At 31.7% G+C, this 14,526-nt stretch overlaps 1 protein-coding gene across 1 annotated transcript; it reads right to left on the bottom strand.

Moving 5' to 3' along the window:
- Positions 1-2,125: 2,125 nt before the first annotated feature.
- On the bottom strand, positions 2,126-10,142 carry LOC108973536 (mucin-5AC-like). The gene is made up of 3 exons (XM_018940883.1): positions 9,844-10,142; positions 6,464-6,548; positions 2,126-4,287 (listed from the first exon to the last, which is right to left on the bottom strand). Exons 2-3 carry the CDS (start codon positions 6,504-6,506, stop codon positions 3,023-3,025), a joined length of 1,308 nt encoding a protein of 435 aa, XP_018796428.1. The 5' UTR covers positions 6,507-6,548; positions 9,844-10,142; the 3' UTR covers positions 2,126-3,022.
- Positions 10,143-14,526: the final 4,384 nt, after the last annotated feature.

The raw sequence follows: 14,526 nt of genomic DNA on the forward strand, positions 1-14,526 counted from the left end.
AGCAGTGTTATGTTCTTGAAGAGTTCGAGCAATCAGCTGTTTTGTTTGCGTCACATTAGCGTTGATGCTTGACGCTTTGCCACTTACTAAATCCAAGAAGCTAATCCTTTATTGAGTTTTTTTTTTTGAAAATAAAGACATTAACTCTTTGGAAACTGTCTCTTATACACATCTAGATGTGTATAAGAGACAGATATTTTATATATTTTGTTTTGAATTTTTTATGGTAATTTAATATATAATTAATTTATTTTGACTGCAATTGCTTTTCTTCACTGCCTTTATGTTATTAACGTGAAGTTGATTCTACAAATTGTAAAAAATAATTTGAATTTATCTTAATTTCAATACACACTAGGTTGTTTTGCTCAGTGTAGCCATAATTTTAAACGTTTAGTTTAATAAATGATACCGCTATTGTTGTTTTATGCCTTTGCTTTATTTTTTTGTTTTGTCTAGTAATTAGTCGTTGTTGCAAAAATAGGACGTGACTGTACTGGTTTGCTTATCGCTTTCATATTTCCTTTGTGATTTTATGAATATTTAGCTTATTTTCTTTATATAAATCATTTGCTATTAACATTAATTTTAGTTAACGGTTTCTGGTTCATGGTTTTTGAATTTCAGTTTTTTTTCTTAAGCTATCGCCTTTTTGTCCAGAATTGTGAAAATTTTCTTTAAGTGTAGCGTTTAAAATGTGATTTTGTTTTTGTTTCTATTGTTTAAGTTTGCGTTTAGGTTCTTTCATAATTTTAATTGCGAAAGAGTTCTGTTTTACTTATTTGTGTATATTTTGTATGTACAAACATATACAAATATTTATTTTAGTATTGTTATTGTGGTCGTTTTTTGTTTATTCTTATTTTTTTATATTTCATTTGCTGAAAAAATGGAACAATAAAGTTAAAATTGCATAACTAAGTTCAGTAATTTTTTATTTAATTCTTTACCGTTGTTGAATACACACCAAAAAAACAGTTTCTTTATACACAGCCCGCCTCTCGCTTCAAATCGCGCTCTGAGCACTGCCACTGTACATCAGCCGCTCTCTTTGCAGTTGCGCATTTATGAACCTTTCGCTTTCGTAACTTTCGTGAACTACAACTACACTAATGTTACAGTTCAAAAATGTTAAATGTGTAATATCTAAACTAATGTAATTCTATTTTTTCAAGTGTATTTTGTTTAGTGTTTGTAGAGTTGCTTAATGTAGTAATTTTTTTTTTCTTTTAAATTAAATGGTTGAAGTGTTTATTTATTTTTTAATGTTCAATATTAAGCCTAACACCTCATGTATATTAAAGTGTATATATAATATTATTTTTTATTTTACTTTTAATTTTTTCGTAAATTTTTAAGTGTAGTTCCACTCAGAACTCATTYAAGTTCTACTGCACTTTAAAAAATTACACGATTATTATTTTTATTATTTTATTCACTGCTAATTGTTGTAGTTGTTAGTTTAAAACTATTTGCTTTTTTTTTGTTTTCAATATTTTTGTAAATAGTTCATCAACCTTTAATTGTTGCCTTATTTATTGTAATAAGTTGAAAGTTGTTCTATTGTGTTCATTTGTGTGTTGAGGTTAGGTGACTGAGGAAATCGAATAGAGTTTCTGTTACGAAAATATGAAGGAACCAAAATTAAAAGGATTAAAATTAAAAAATGAAGTAGTAAAAATACTACAAAAGTAATACAAAAAATATATAATATAAAAAAATGAAAATAAAACAATAAAAAAGGTAAAGAAACGAAAATGATAAAAAAAAAAAAAAAAAAAAAAAAAAAAAAAAAAAAAAAAAAATAAATAAAAAAAAAAAAAAAAAAAAATAACAAATATTTTTTAGAATTAATCAAGAAAAATATTAACAAAAATTTTTTAATACAAAAAAAAAAAAAAATTCGAAACTTTTAGTTTTGTGATCTGTGGCCACTCCTTAAAGTGATTTATTTCACTCGCCGATAGTTTAATAAATCTCAGCAGTGTTATGTTCTTGAAGAGTTCGAGCAATCAGCTGTTTTGTTTGCGTCACATTAGCGTTGATGCTTGACGCTTTGCCACTTACTAAATCCAAGAAGCTAATCCTTTATTGAGTTTTTTTTTTTGAAAATAAAGACATTAACTCTTTGGAAAGCACTGGAACTTTAAGTTCTTTAATATCAACATTCTTTGAGTGAAAAATTAAACCGTACAATTACAGTTATATGGAGCCAAATGACTCTAAACTGACTAGTTCGATTTTTATGCCACTTTTGTACGGTTTGAAACAATAAAGCGTTAACTCGCCAGTGATCACTAAATCTAATATACTATATGAATAATTAAAACTAACAACATTGTAAAAAAATAACAGGAAACTATTGCTGGTAATGAGTACTTCGTGTATGATCCGTTTTGTTTTTACTTGCAACACACAAAATTATATACTAGATTATATACATACGAGTATATACTACATAAATTACTTGGTGATGGGTAATAGACAATCGGTAATCGTTAATTGCTAATTGATACTTATAAGTCTATACAAACAAGTTACAATGAGAATATTTTTAACTTTTTTTAAATAACAAAATAAAACAGTAACCATTAAATATATAACAAACTGAGTGCGTAAAAACTAATTAGAAATAAAGCAAAATTGAATTAACAAAAACACAGCCGCTCACTAACACCTGCATAGCGGCGCGGCTGACAACCAATTTCAGCTGTCTGTCAGACATGCATAAACATATTATAACTAGGTATGCGAATATGTGGTGCTTATTCCTAAAAATATTCGAGTGTGAATTGGAAATGTTGTTGACAACTTACGCCGCGCGCTTGCTTATGTAGTGCCGCGCGCGCGTCGAGACAGGTGCAGCGCATTGAGTGCAAAGTGTCGCGCACGCTCAAACGCCGCCATTATTGCCCATGTAAATGTATTGCTGGTGTTGATGGTGCCATTGATATTGTATTGCTGGTTGTTGCTGTTGCCGCTGATGGTACACATAGTTGCTGCTGCTGTCAGATTGTGCATTTCATATGCAACCGCCCACCACCGGTGCGCTTACCGCCGCGCCAGTCGCCGTTGTTGGGGCTACCACGAGCGGCGTGGTAGTTGTTGCCACGCCACTCAACACATGCGTATGTGGCGCGGTAGTTGCCGATGTCACCGCTGTCGCTAGCATATGTTGCGGCGTCGCCGCGGTGAGTATTTGGGGGGCGGCGGCATAGTGAAATTGATGTTGTACCGCCTGTGCCGCGGCGGCTGCGGCGTATTTCATTAAATGTTGTTGCGCAGCGGCGGCGCTATGCTGTGGATGATGCGCTGGATAAATATACGATGCTGCTGTGGCCAACGGTGATTGTGGTTGTTGTTGTTGCTGTTGATGTGCTGCCAAAATTGGAATGCAATTTGAATTGTAATCGCTACTGAGCAACAATGTGGGCGCGCCTGTGGTCAATTCATAAGCGCCGCTGCTGGCGTAGGCGGTGAGATGCGACGGCGCCGCCTTCAGATAGGCAGTAGCATGTGGTGGTGGTGGCTGTGCTGCTGGCATGGTGGCAATAGCAGTGGGCACGGTCACCGTGGAGGTCGTCGGCAGTGTTGCGGTCGCCGAGGTGAACGCTGTCGGAGAGGTGGCAACGGAGCAGGATGACGATGACGATGCTGAGGATGGTGAGTAGGGCGAATGGCAGGTGAAGTGTGGTAGATGGAAAGTGGCTGGTTGTTGTTGGTAGATCGTATGCGTGACGTGCCTGTTATTATTGTTGTTTGCGGAGCTGCTGCTGCTGCTGCTATTACTCGGGCTGTAGTGTGTGGTCGTGTAATTGTTGTTGTGTAGATAATTGTAGTGTTGTTGTTGTTGTTGTTGTTGCTGGTGAAGATGATGTTGCTGCGGTTCGATTATTATCAAATTATTATTGTAGTTGGTGGCAATGCCAGTCGTTGCTGTCGCTGTCGCTGCTGCTGCTGCTGACTTGGCATGCTGCTGATACTGTTCATGTGCTTGCTTTTGTTGTTGCTGTTGCTGCTGCTGTGAGATTGTATGCAATTGATTGTTCTGGTTGTGGTTGTTGTTGTTGTTACTGCTGCCATGGCTGCTTGCATTGCTGCTAATGCTGCTGCTGCTGTTGCTATGCATGCTGTTATTGTTATTCGTATTAATGATGGCAGCCATAACATTCGCCGGCGGCAAAACGATCGGTATATGATAATATTTACATTGCTTACGTCTGCATTGGCCGTTAGCATGATCGCGACACACAGCCACACGTTGATCACATACTTCAACCTTGTCATCTAACGGTTCGACGAATTGTGGTTGAAACATAAACGAGAAAAATGCATAAAAGATAGATTAGGGAATTTTTATATTCATTCTTTTCTCCTTATTTTTGTATTACAAATCATTTACAAATAAAATATATGTATATTTATATAATATTTCTTTGCCGGTGTGAGTGTGCGTGTGCGTGTATGCGTGTAAGAGGAGAGAATAAAACATTAATAACTGTGTGTGTTGGTGCTGGTTATTAAAATAGTAATATATATAATTAATACTTTTTATCTTATAAATGTATGTATAATTAATTGAGCTTAAAATTTGAGACCGAATTTGTTAATTCATTTTATATAAATTTACATAAAGGCATACATATGTATATTATGGTATACATATATATTATATAGCGTTAATAAAGACCAACGGTCCAAAATTTTTTAGTCATGGTGAATTCTTGTTTGAATTAGATCTATGAAAGTCTATATATTATAAGCTACTCGACTTTCCCTATTACACTATAAGCATTTTTAGCCGATACATAAAATAGCTGGACGCTAAAGCAAGACTACTTAGATCTTTCAAATCGAAAATCGTAAATACTTCAAGGAAGGTTTGGAACTGTGTGATAATTCGAAAATAGTGTCGAAACTGTGGCATATACTATTAGCAGCCTTCGTTTAATTCAGAGGGAAACGCACACAGGAACTATTTACAGATATTATTACCCGCTTTAAAATACTATCAATCTTAGACGTATGTACGACAAATGACCTTCTGAGGTCCAAAATCTTTAAATCAGTAAACTGATTCGGTTGTAATCAAGCGATTTGTTGTTAACTTCTCAGTAGTATAGTAAAAGTCTTCTTTTAGGACCATGAAGAATTGAGCACAATATATGGAAGTATTGTTCGTAAGTAATCAGTCAAGGAACAGATCAGGTTGCTTTGGCTAATTGATTTTAAAGAGTTCTTGCCTATCCTAATCCAACATAGTATAATATTGATTTATAAAATTTCGAAGGCTTAGGTTATAGGTAAAATCGCTGTTCTTAGTAAGTTCTCATTTCAATCACATTTCCATCACATAAGTCAAAAAATGTGGTACTCTTCTTCAGTCCTTTGACATATTTCCGGTCTTCATTATCTCACAATATTACAGGATAGACTTTCTTTGCGTCAAATTTACTGACATTCAATTCACAAGCATTTCGTTAACAGGTGTTTCGTTCTAATCAGAAAAAAGTCTACAATTGTCTGGCATGATATTGAAATGCCTACAAAATTAGATACCTTACAAAGGTTGTTTAAAAATGTTTAAGCATATCACTTTTTCTCAGTGATATCTTTAATATTAATATGCACTTGTCCCTGTATATAAATATGTTGTTGTTGTCAGCTGATAAGCGACAGTAGCGGCGTTGTATTCAATGTTATTAGGCAGATTCTAGGTTAGGTACGTTAAGTTACTGAATTTTAAGTTAAAAGTGAGTAAGTAGGAAATATTATACAGTAAGTCACAGAATTTTGAAACTGCCTGCCTAATTCAGTAAAATTAGCTTTCTTAGAACAAATGTATTTATAATAATTGTTATAGATAATTAAAATTTATATTTTTTAGTTTTATAAACATTTTTGTAATGGAAATGTTGACATAAAATAGAAATTAGGAAGCCATTATAAGATATATTCATAGATTTCGGGAAAGACTTTGCTTTTATATTTTTAGCAACTTTTTTCATATTTGTTTTGGATTTTTTAAATTTTTTTTTTGGTATTTTTGTTTATTATTATGTTTTTTTGTATTTTTCCCGTGTATTTTATATTTTTAACTGAGCGCTAATTAAAACGCTCAGCAAGTTTTTTCAATGCCAAATATTACAAAATGAAAACTTAACTGAAATAAGTGAAGACGGTTCGTTTTTACCACTATACTTTTACTATAAAAGCAGTAGCTATAATTCTCAGAAAGTACACTAAAGTTACATAAGTATAAAGCAGCTGAAATCTAAAGCAAATCATATGTGGTTCGCACTGGGTAGGCGTGTCGTGTGTGCAGTTAGCTAAATATACGATCATATGCACATAAATGGTACGCAAAAAATTACTAAAAAAATATAACGGTAAATATAAACTAAATGAAAAATACTAAAACTAGCTAGGAACTAAAAAGAAAGTAGCAATAGCATGCACTTACCTTCAGTTAAATGAACGAATCTACAATTTAACCGACTGCACATAGATCTATTGAAATCTTGGCACACCGGGAGGGTGTCCAGTAACTATTACGATTTGTTGTTGTTGTTATTACGATTATTGTTGTACGTTTGTGCAACAATAATTAGATTTTATGTGTAGTTGTAGTAGTTGTTGTTGTTGTTGTTATTGTATGGCAATGCATATGGCGAATGCGGATGCGTTTCAAATACGTTACGTACCGATTTACGATTTCAATACGGATGCGGGCACAAAACAAGTTGTACGAAATTACAACAAATCAAATAACCAATCAGTCAAACAAATACGGTATATTTGGCAAAAGGAAAGAACGGAAAAGTAACGGAAATAATTTCGAGCAGCGCATAACAGCGAAAAATAATCCAATAATCCAATATTTTTTCGAAATAACATTAAATCAAATATTTTTTGTTGGCGCATTTTCGTCGTTTTGGTTTTTCGTTAGCAAAATTTTGCAATTTTTTGCATTTGGTTTTGCAAATACAAATATATATTTTTGTTTTTGGTCAGACAAAAAAATGAGAAGAGAAGAAAAAAAGAAAGAAAAAAGAGCAAAAATTAGTATCACATGTTTACTATGAGTCTATAATACATACATAATAGAAAGATAATCAATAATAGCGTTATGTAAATACAAATACAAATACAATTTCTGTTGTTTTTTAATGTAAATATAAATGTTTATGTTTAATAATTTCAATATCAATTTTGTAGTTACGGCTCGACGCTGGGCATTTACTATGGCAACAGCTTCTTTTGGAGCTTTTTGAGCGACACTCTCGTACTAAAATTGCTACATTTCGCGTATACCTCCGGCTGGTTAGCGCTGTTACTTAATATATAGTATAAGCTATATGTCATTTTGAAATAACTTTTCGCATTTGCATAAAGTTTTTTTGCTAATTTAAATTGCTACTTCCATATAAAAGTCTATATATAAACATAATAAATGTATGTATATTGAATAATGTCGCTTTGACAGCGCGCAATAAGTACTAAAAATAATTACGATAAAGCGTTAATTAATTTGGTTGTATAGAATTGAAGTTTGTGTTGCTGCGACGCGTAATTATTAATGCATTGAAAAAGCGCATAAATTTTATTTTTTTTTATTTCGTCAGTAATTATTCATAATATTTTGAAGTGTTAAGCGGAATAATTAGAAATATTTACCAATAAATGATGGTATATTAAAGTCAAGCAATGAATGAACGTTAAAAAAAATGTGTTATTAGTTAATAGCTTGCGAGCTTAGAAACTTACTATATTTCTTGAAAAAAAAAATCCGTAAAATATTAAAAAGTTCATAGACAAAGTTTATAAGCTCTGTGTAGTAATATCTCGTTAAAAATGTTAAATAGAGAGCTTTTTACGACCATAACTTGAAAGCTTTGTGCATTGGTTTCCCAGAGATTCGTCAAAGGCGTTCAATGGAGGGCTTTTTATGCGGACTACTTAAAAGTAAACATTTTGAGAATTATCACCTATTTCACTTTCTTCGCAGAAATTTATATATTATTTTTAAATTTTTTTATATTTCATTTTAAAGTTTATTGAGGTTATAAGTGCGTGAATAGATAATATAACTTTGCTACTAAAATAAAAGCTCAAGAGCTTTTAAGCTGATTTCTTGAAAGCAACTTTTAGGTTAGCTGGTTACTGTTATGTACAGTCCTTTGTGAAAAAAACATAAGTAATAAACAGTTTATACTAGAGAGTTAGAAAGCTTTGTTTGCTGGTTTTATAATCGTTATCTTTTAAATAGTTGTTTCATAAAAAAATATTTTAAATATGAAAGCTCATGCATAGAAATGAGCTTTTCACTATTATAAGTCAGTGTGTTTAAAGGCTATTTAAGGAAGTATGCTCAGTAGTATAATATCGGTTAGTTAAAGCATATCTGAAGTTCAAAATAAATTATTTCTTTGAAGAGAGATTTTCGAAAAGTTTAGTAAAGAAAACGGAACCTTTAAATGTTGTAAGCGTAAAAACTTTGAGTTTAGACCTGTACCGTTTTTAATATTGAAAATGCAAATTATAATCTGAGCTTTGCCGCCTTTTAAGTCAGTGTCCTTAACTATTCTTCAAAAATGATGCACAAAAGCTTCAATACTTTTTCAAAATTATATCTGAAAAATATAGCAAATACGCTTTCTAAAAAGCTTTTTAAGGGAACGGAACTTTTAAAAGTCATCAGTGTAAAAGCTCTGAGGTTAAAACTCTCAGTTTAAGCCTTGTACGTTTTGTAATAATGAAAATTAAACTCTTGAGCTGACGAAAATCTTTGGAAATCCAATTTCAGGTTGCACTTAGTGAACTTGATTTCACAATATCATTTTAATACATTTTTAATAAATAAATATTGTTCCTAACAAATATTTTCAATTTTAGTAATTTTGAAAAATATTGAGTTATTTTATGATTTTAAATTGAAAGCCCTCGGTGTTTCTAAATACATTGAAGAACTATAACAGTACTTTCTTTAAAGCAATCGTCTTGCAACAACGAGCTTTCACAAGTGACATCAAAAATGAATTGCACGAAAGCTTTCGTTGAGAGCTTTTATATGTTTTTACCATTCTAAATAAGGCATGAGTTAAACAAAAATTAGCTACGTGTGACATAAATGCACTGAAAAGCTGAAGCAATAAAAATAACGTAAGCTTTCTCAGTGTTAAATAACAATCGTCGAACAAATTTTCATATTTCTATACTACCAAAAAATATACGCTGTCTGGTTAGTATTTATAAAAACTAAAACTATGAGCTTTTCATGGTATAAATATTTTATATGAGAGTATAAAGTTAACTAGATTTCTAAATAAGCTTATATAAGCGAACTTAAATAAAGGCTAAATCGCTAAGCTTTAGTATGTTGCTTACTTTTCTTTCAAATATAGTGAAACGCAAAATACATTATTTTTTAAATATGAGGAATCCATTTTTCTGCAAACTTATAAACACACACAAAGCCTTTGGCATACATTTAGGCGTCGAACCAGTGTAGAACAAGGCCAAAAGCACAACTAGATATATCAAAAAAATTAAAAAATAAAGGAGCAAAAATGTAACCATAACCAATAACCATTCAAGTACCGTTAACAGATCAGTGTAAAATAAGAAAGCTGATTTTCATATTAAAAGTAGCGCAAAGCTTAAAAGTTGAGTTTGGAAAACTCAAGTAGAAGAAGAGTATAGTAAACGTATGGCGGTATTGGTAAGCATGTAAATAAGGCAAGCTTTAAAGCTTGAAAGCACAAGCGTAAGCTTGCAGCTTTCACATGATTATAATTGCAAGTTCTGTGTTTGTAGTTGCAAGTAAAAAGCTATTCAACTCACTTTTTCAACTCACTTCTCTGTTTTGTGCGCATTTCGTACGCTTTTTGAACGTTTTTGCTTTTGATTTCGTTTGCTGTAGCTTTCGTCATTTTGCAGATGGCAATTCGATAGTAACTCAATTAAATGCTTTCTTTTAATTTTTTTGTGATTGCAAGTGTTCGCAATTATTCAATTTGTTTTGCAGTGCTTTTGTTGTAAATTTTCACTAAGGAATGTTTTGAAGTCTTAACACTTTCGATTTATTTGCTTTGACTAAAATTGAATTTACTTCAATTTTGATAAACGAATTTTGATTTTGATTATCGATTGATTTAATTTCAGTTTTTTAATTTGTTTTTAGTGATCTTATGAACTAATGGGCTGTCTTATGCAGTAACAGTTACATATCCTAATAGGCGGCACTAGAAATATACAAAAAAGAGAAAGAGAAAAAAGAAAGAAAATATATACAAGTTTTTACATTTGAGTAAAATTTACGAATATTACGTATACAAAATAATTGTAAAACAATGTCGAGCTTAGGTATTCTTGTCTAAAAAAAAAATTATTTTTATGTTAAATATCGGTGAGAGTGCGTGGTTTTTAATTTGAAAGTGAAGCTTTTTTAACACGGCGCCCCAATTTTGATAATTTTGGTTGGGACAGTACGAATACAATATTGGGAATTTTAATAACTGAAAGCTAAGCTTTAGATATTCTAAAGTAAGTGTAATTGTATGTTCATAGTAACTTGTGTTTCTGTCCTCGCAAAACTAAAGCTGAGTACTCAAAATGTTTAATTTTTGGAGGAGAAAGCTTGCAAAGCTCAAATGCTGTAGAGGATTATGGTTTTTGCGTTTATAATATTCAGTTTCGAATATGAACGAAAATATTAAATGGTTTGGAAATTACGAGAAAAAAATTGTGATAATATTTTTTGCAAGCTTAAAGCTTAAAGTATTAACAAAAAAATGTATAATTGCTTTAAGTTTTTTCGTGATTTTGGCGTAAAGAAAAACTGAGATTTCACATTTTTAAGCAATGGAACCTTAAGAATTATTCGGAAGATTTGGCAATTTTAAGAATTTAGCTTTTCACACAAGAAATTTTCGCAAAAATTTTTGTGAAATTTTAAGTTCTACAAATTTAAAAAAAGTAATTTTCGTATTATTAAGGAAACAATTAAAATTGCTTTAAGTTTAAATTTTAAGGTATAGAAAATTGAGCTTTCACTTTACAAAAGCAAAAAAAGTACGAGAGCTTTAAATTTATGTGAAAAATTTGGTTATTTAAAAGATTTGCGGTTTCACAGTCCTAACACTAAAGCTTTAAGATTTATAAAAAAGTCTGACAAATTAAAGTAAAGCTTTTCCGATTTCAAAGTTATTTTGTCTCTCATATATTATAAACTCCATTCATTTTGTAGGAAAACAAAAAGCTTTGCAAACACAGTTCTACAAATACTAAATAGGTATTTATTGGAATAAAGATGATAAAAAGCACGCATAAGCTTTTCTGGAGGAGCAAGGAAAATGTGAAGAGTCTTGAGTTTATTGGAGTTATGTGTATGTATATATAAGCTACTGCATAAATGTATATGCACTAAGTCCAAGCTTTCATATGCTATGTAAGCTCCTGCCACAAATAAGCTTAACCTGTAGGCATAAAGTTTTTAAGCCGCAAATTAGGAAAAGAAACGATATAATTTGTTTCAATTATTAACGATTTTCTGTTACCTAATTGTATAAAAAATGCCATTAATTAGCACCGGACACTGTGGATAAAGCACACGACGATCCGTATGAGCTGTACGGCAAATTAGGTATATGTTTCAGTGGCAAATTGGCGAAATTTAGTATATTATATAAAAATGAAGAAAAAAAATAGAGAGAAAATATTTTGTAAAAAACACTTATTTGCTTTAAAATACTAGATGTAAATAAATATATCACTATAACTAATATAATAAAAAGGAGAGGGTGCGCTAACACCACAAAACTATTGTTACTAAAAAACATCGGTAATGTGTTAAAATTTATAAATTTAATATAATTTTATCGAAAGCATTTAATTAGTACAGAAGCAACAAATTGATCTTCATGTGATTTTCTTAAGGTTAGAAATGAGCTTTCAAAGCTCGCTTAACCGCATAGCCAAAATGCTGCTAGAAATCTTTGTATTAATTTTGTTGAAAACAAATGTTTGTTGTAATTTTTATTGAAAGCTGGGAGCACAATAATATAAGTCATGAGCTAGTCCAAGTGTATAAAGGGTAATATTTCAATGCACCAGGCACGTTTGAATGAGGTTTCGATTAGATTCAAGAATTATACACAAAGCTTTGAAAGCTTTCAGATCATTATTTTTTTGTACATACATATATTGATTTCAAAGAGTTTTTGGTATGTTACGCTTTAAACAGGGAAAAAATAAATGAATAAAAAAAGGGATATACTATGTATATGGTTAAAATATGCTGAAAAATATATTTTACTTTATTTCGTCAAATACAAAAGAGATTGAGAAGCAAGCTTTAAGCTCAAAATGATAGTAGTTCAACTCCAAAGAATTAAGCGTTGAAAAAACTGAAATAATTTTCTCGTTCTTTTGTAAGGTAAGTATAAGATGTTTTGCAGCGAAGAAATATAATTTCATATATATATGTATATATTTTTTTATCATTTCAGCTTTTATAGCTTGTTTAAAGAGCGTTTAAAGAGAATCAAAGTTCACGATAATGGAAAACTTTTATTCGTACAAATATAAATAATAATATAATAAAATAATTCAATATGAGGGTTTCATTAATGAAACAAAACATGTATGTGACTTTTTACTATCAAAAGCCCCGAAAAGCTCAACATAAATGCTCCATAGTTATGTGAAATGCAAAGCAGTTCAATTCAAAAAAACAGCACACTAAAATAAATTTCTATTATCTTTGACAATTTTTGCATTGGAAGTTGCCACTAATTTTCATTTTCATTTAAGAGCTTTAAGCTCGTTTTAGTAAGTAAGTGTAAGAGGTTTTGCAGCGAATAATGAAATTGGATGTTTAAAGGCTGCCTTGAAATCAAAGTTTTTCACACCTTTTTGGCTTTATAATCTCAGGTTTTGAAGCTTGTTTGAAAATCTCTTAGAGAGGAGCAAAGTTAGCGATAATGACAAGCTTATAAAATGAATTATTAAGTGTGGGCGCTATTTTTAAAAAATTTTCATTAATTAAACAATACAATTTTGTGACTGTTTGTAACTAAAAGCTTTGAAAAGTTTGAGAAAAAGCGTCATCGTTTAGGTGAAAGCTTAGCAAACAAATTTCATTTAATTGCGTCTATTTGATATTTAAAATCGGTTTTGAAGCTTGTTGAAAAAGGTTCTGGAGTGAAGCTTACGATATTGACAGGATTCTTAATTGAAATATTCAATATTTTTAAAACAGTTTCATTGACGGAACCAAAGTTGTTTGTGACTGTTCGTAAGTGGAAGCTTTTAAAAGCCCAATCGTTTATGTAAAAGCTTTGACAACAAAGTGAACTTGCATGGTGATTAATACTTTCAAATCAATAAATTGACAATAATCACAACAAATTGGTGTGATTTGCGTAACTGAAAGCTTTCGGCGTAAATTTGTTATTTTTTATATCTACATACATTCCACCATTATTTAAATGTGGGAAGAAATTAAGCGACAATGCCAAAGATTATTTGCTGAAACTTTACAGAGTTTCACCTAAAAATTGCTTTATGCCCCGAGCGAGCTTCAAAGATCCACAAGCAACCGTAGTGCGCTTCAATGGCTTTTATGTTGTTGTTCATATATTTTTTATTGACTGCAACTAATAAACATAAATATAGTGTTTATTGCTTGCAAATTTTATTGCATTTCGCTAAAGTTCCGCCACGCACCGTTATATATGTATGTACATATACCAATGGATATGGATATGGCTCATAAAAAGCGCCTTGCAGCAGTTTATCACTCAACGAAGTGTTGAGTTATTTGTTTTATAACACAGTGGGCGGCAGTGATTGTTTTCGTTACGGAGGGGTATTGCCTGTCGTGGAAGTGTGTAGGCGGGTGGGGGATGTGGCGGCAACCAAGAAAACTGCATGGTCACGGTCTGGCATGCTATTGGCATTGCCATTGGCCACTTGTTGACACTTTAAGCATTTAATTCGATTATGTTACGCTTGTGAAAGCTCCAAGGACAGGCAGCATGCCGGCGAATAGTAGTGAAGTTATGCAAGCGCTCGTTCCATTAGTCAGGTACATAACGACGCCGCGGCTTCTTTACGAATGGAACTTATTTAATTTCCATTTTTCTGTTTTCATTTTTGTTTTGTGCTTTGCATTTTCGAAAGTTTTACAAGCAAATGCTTTTGCGGTTATTTAATTACGATTTTAGTGCAGTTTTTTCTGGCCTGCAGCGTTGTCAGTTAATGCCACTGCATGAGTTGTTGGGTGTGAATAGCTGGTTGGCTGCAGTGGCATGTTTTAAAGAGCAGTTGTTGGTTAGTGTAGTGGCTTGAGCGGAGCTGAACTTGTGTTAATTTCCAGTTATTGTCTGTATATGTGTCTGTGTAAGTGTGCGTGGTACTTAATTGGAGTTGCTAATGATTTTCACTGTTCGAGGGGTGGACTTTAGCAGTTTCTATGCTTTTTGTAAAATATTTGGAGGGATTTAAGCAGTTATTATTATTTCA

The sequence above is a fragment of the Bactrocera latifrons genome, unplaced genomic scaffold (genome assembly GCF_001853355.1).
Source record: "Bactrocera latifrons isolate USDA-ARS-PBARC rearing strain unplaced genomic scaffold, ASM185335v1 scaffold_110, whole genome shotgun sequence".
Classification (NCBI taxonomy): Eukaryota; Metazoa; Arthropoda; class Insecta; order Diptera; family Tephritidae; genus Bactrocera; species Bactrocera latifrons.

Excerpts from the sequence above, each read along its gene's own strand:
- LOC108973536 (XM_018940883.1), bottom strand. The coding sequence starts at position 6,506 with ATGTGCAGTCGGTTAAATTGTAGATTCGTTCATTTAACTGAAG. Across the intron at positions 4,288-6,463 it reads ATTCGTTCATTTAACTGAAG|ATGACAAGGTTGAAGTATGT; the intron begins GTAAGTGCATGC and ends TCGAACCGTTAG.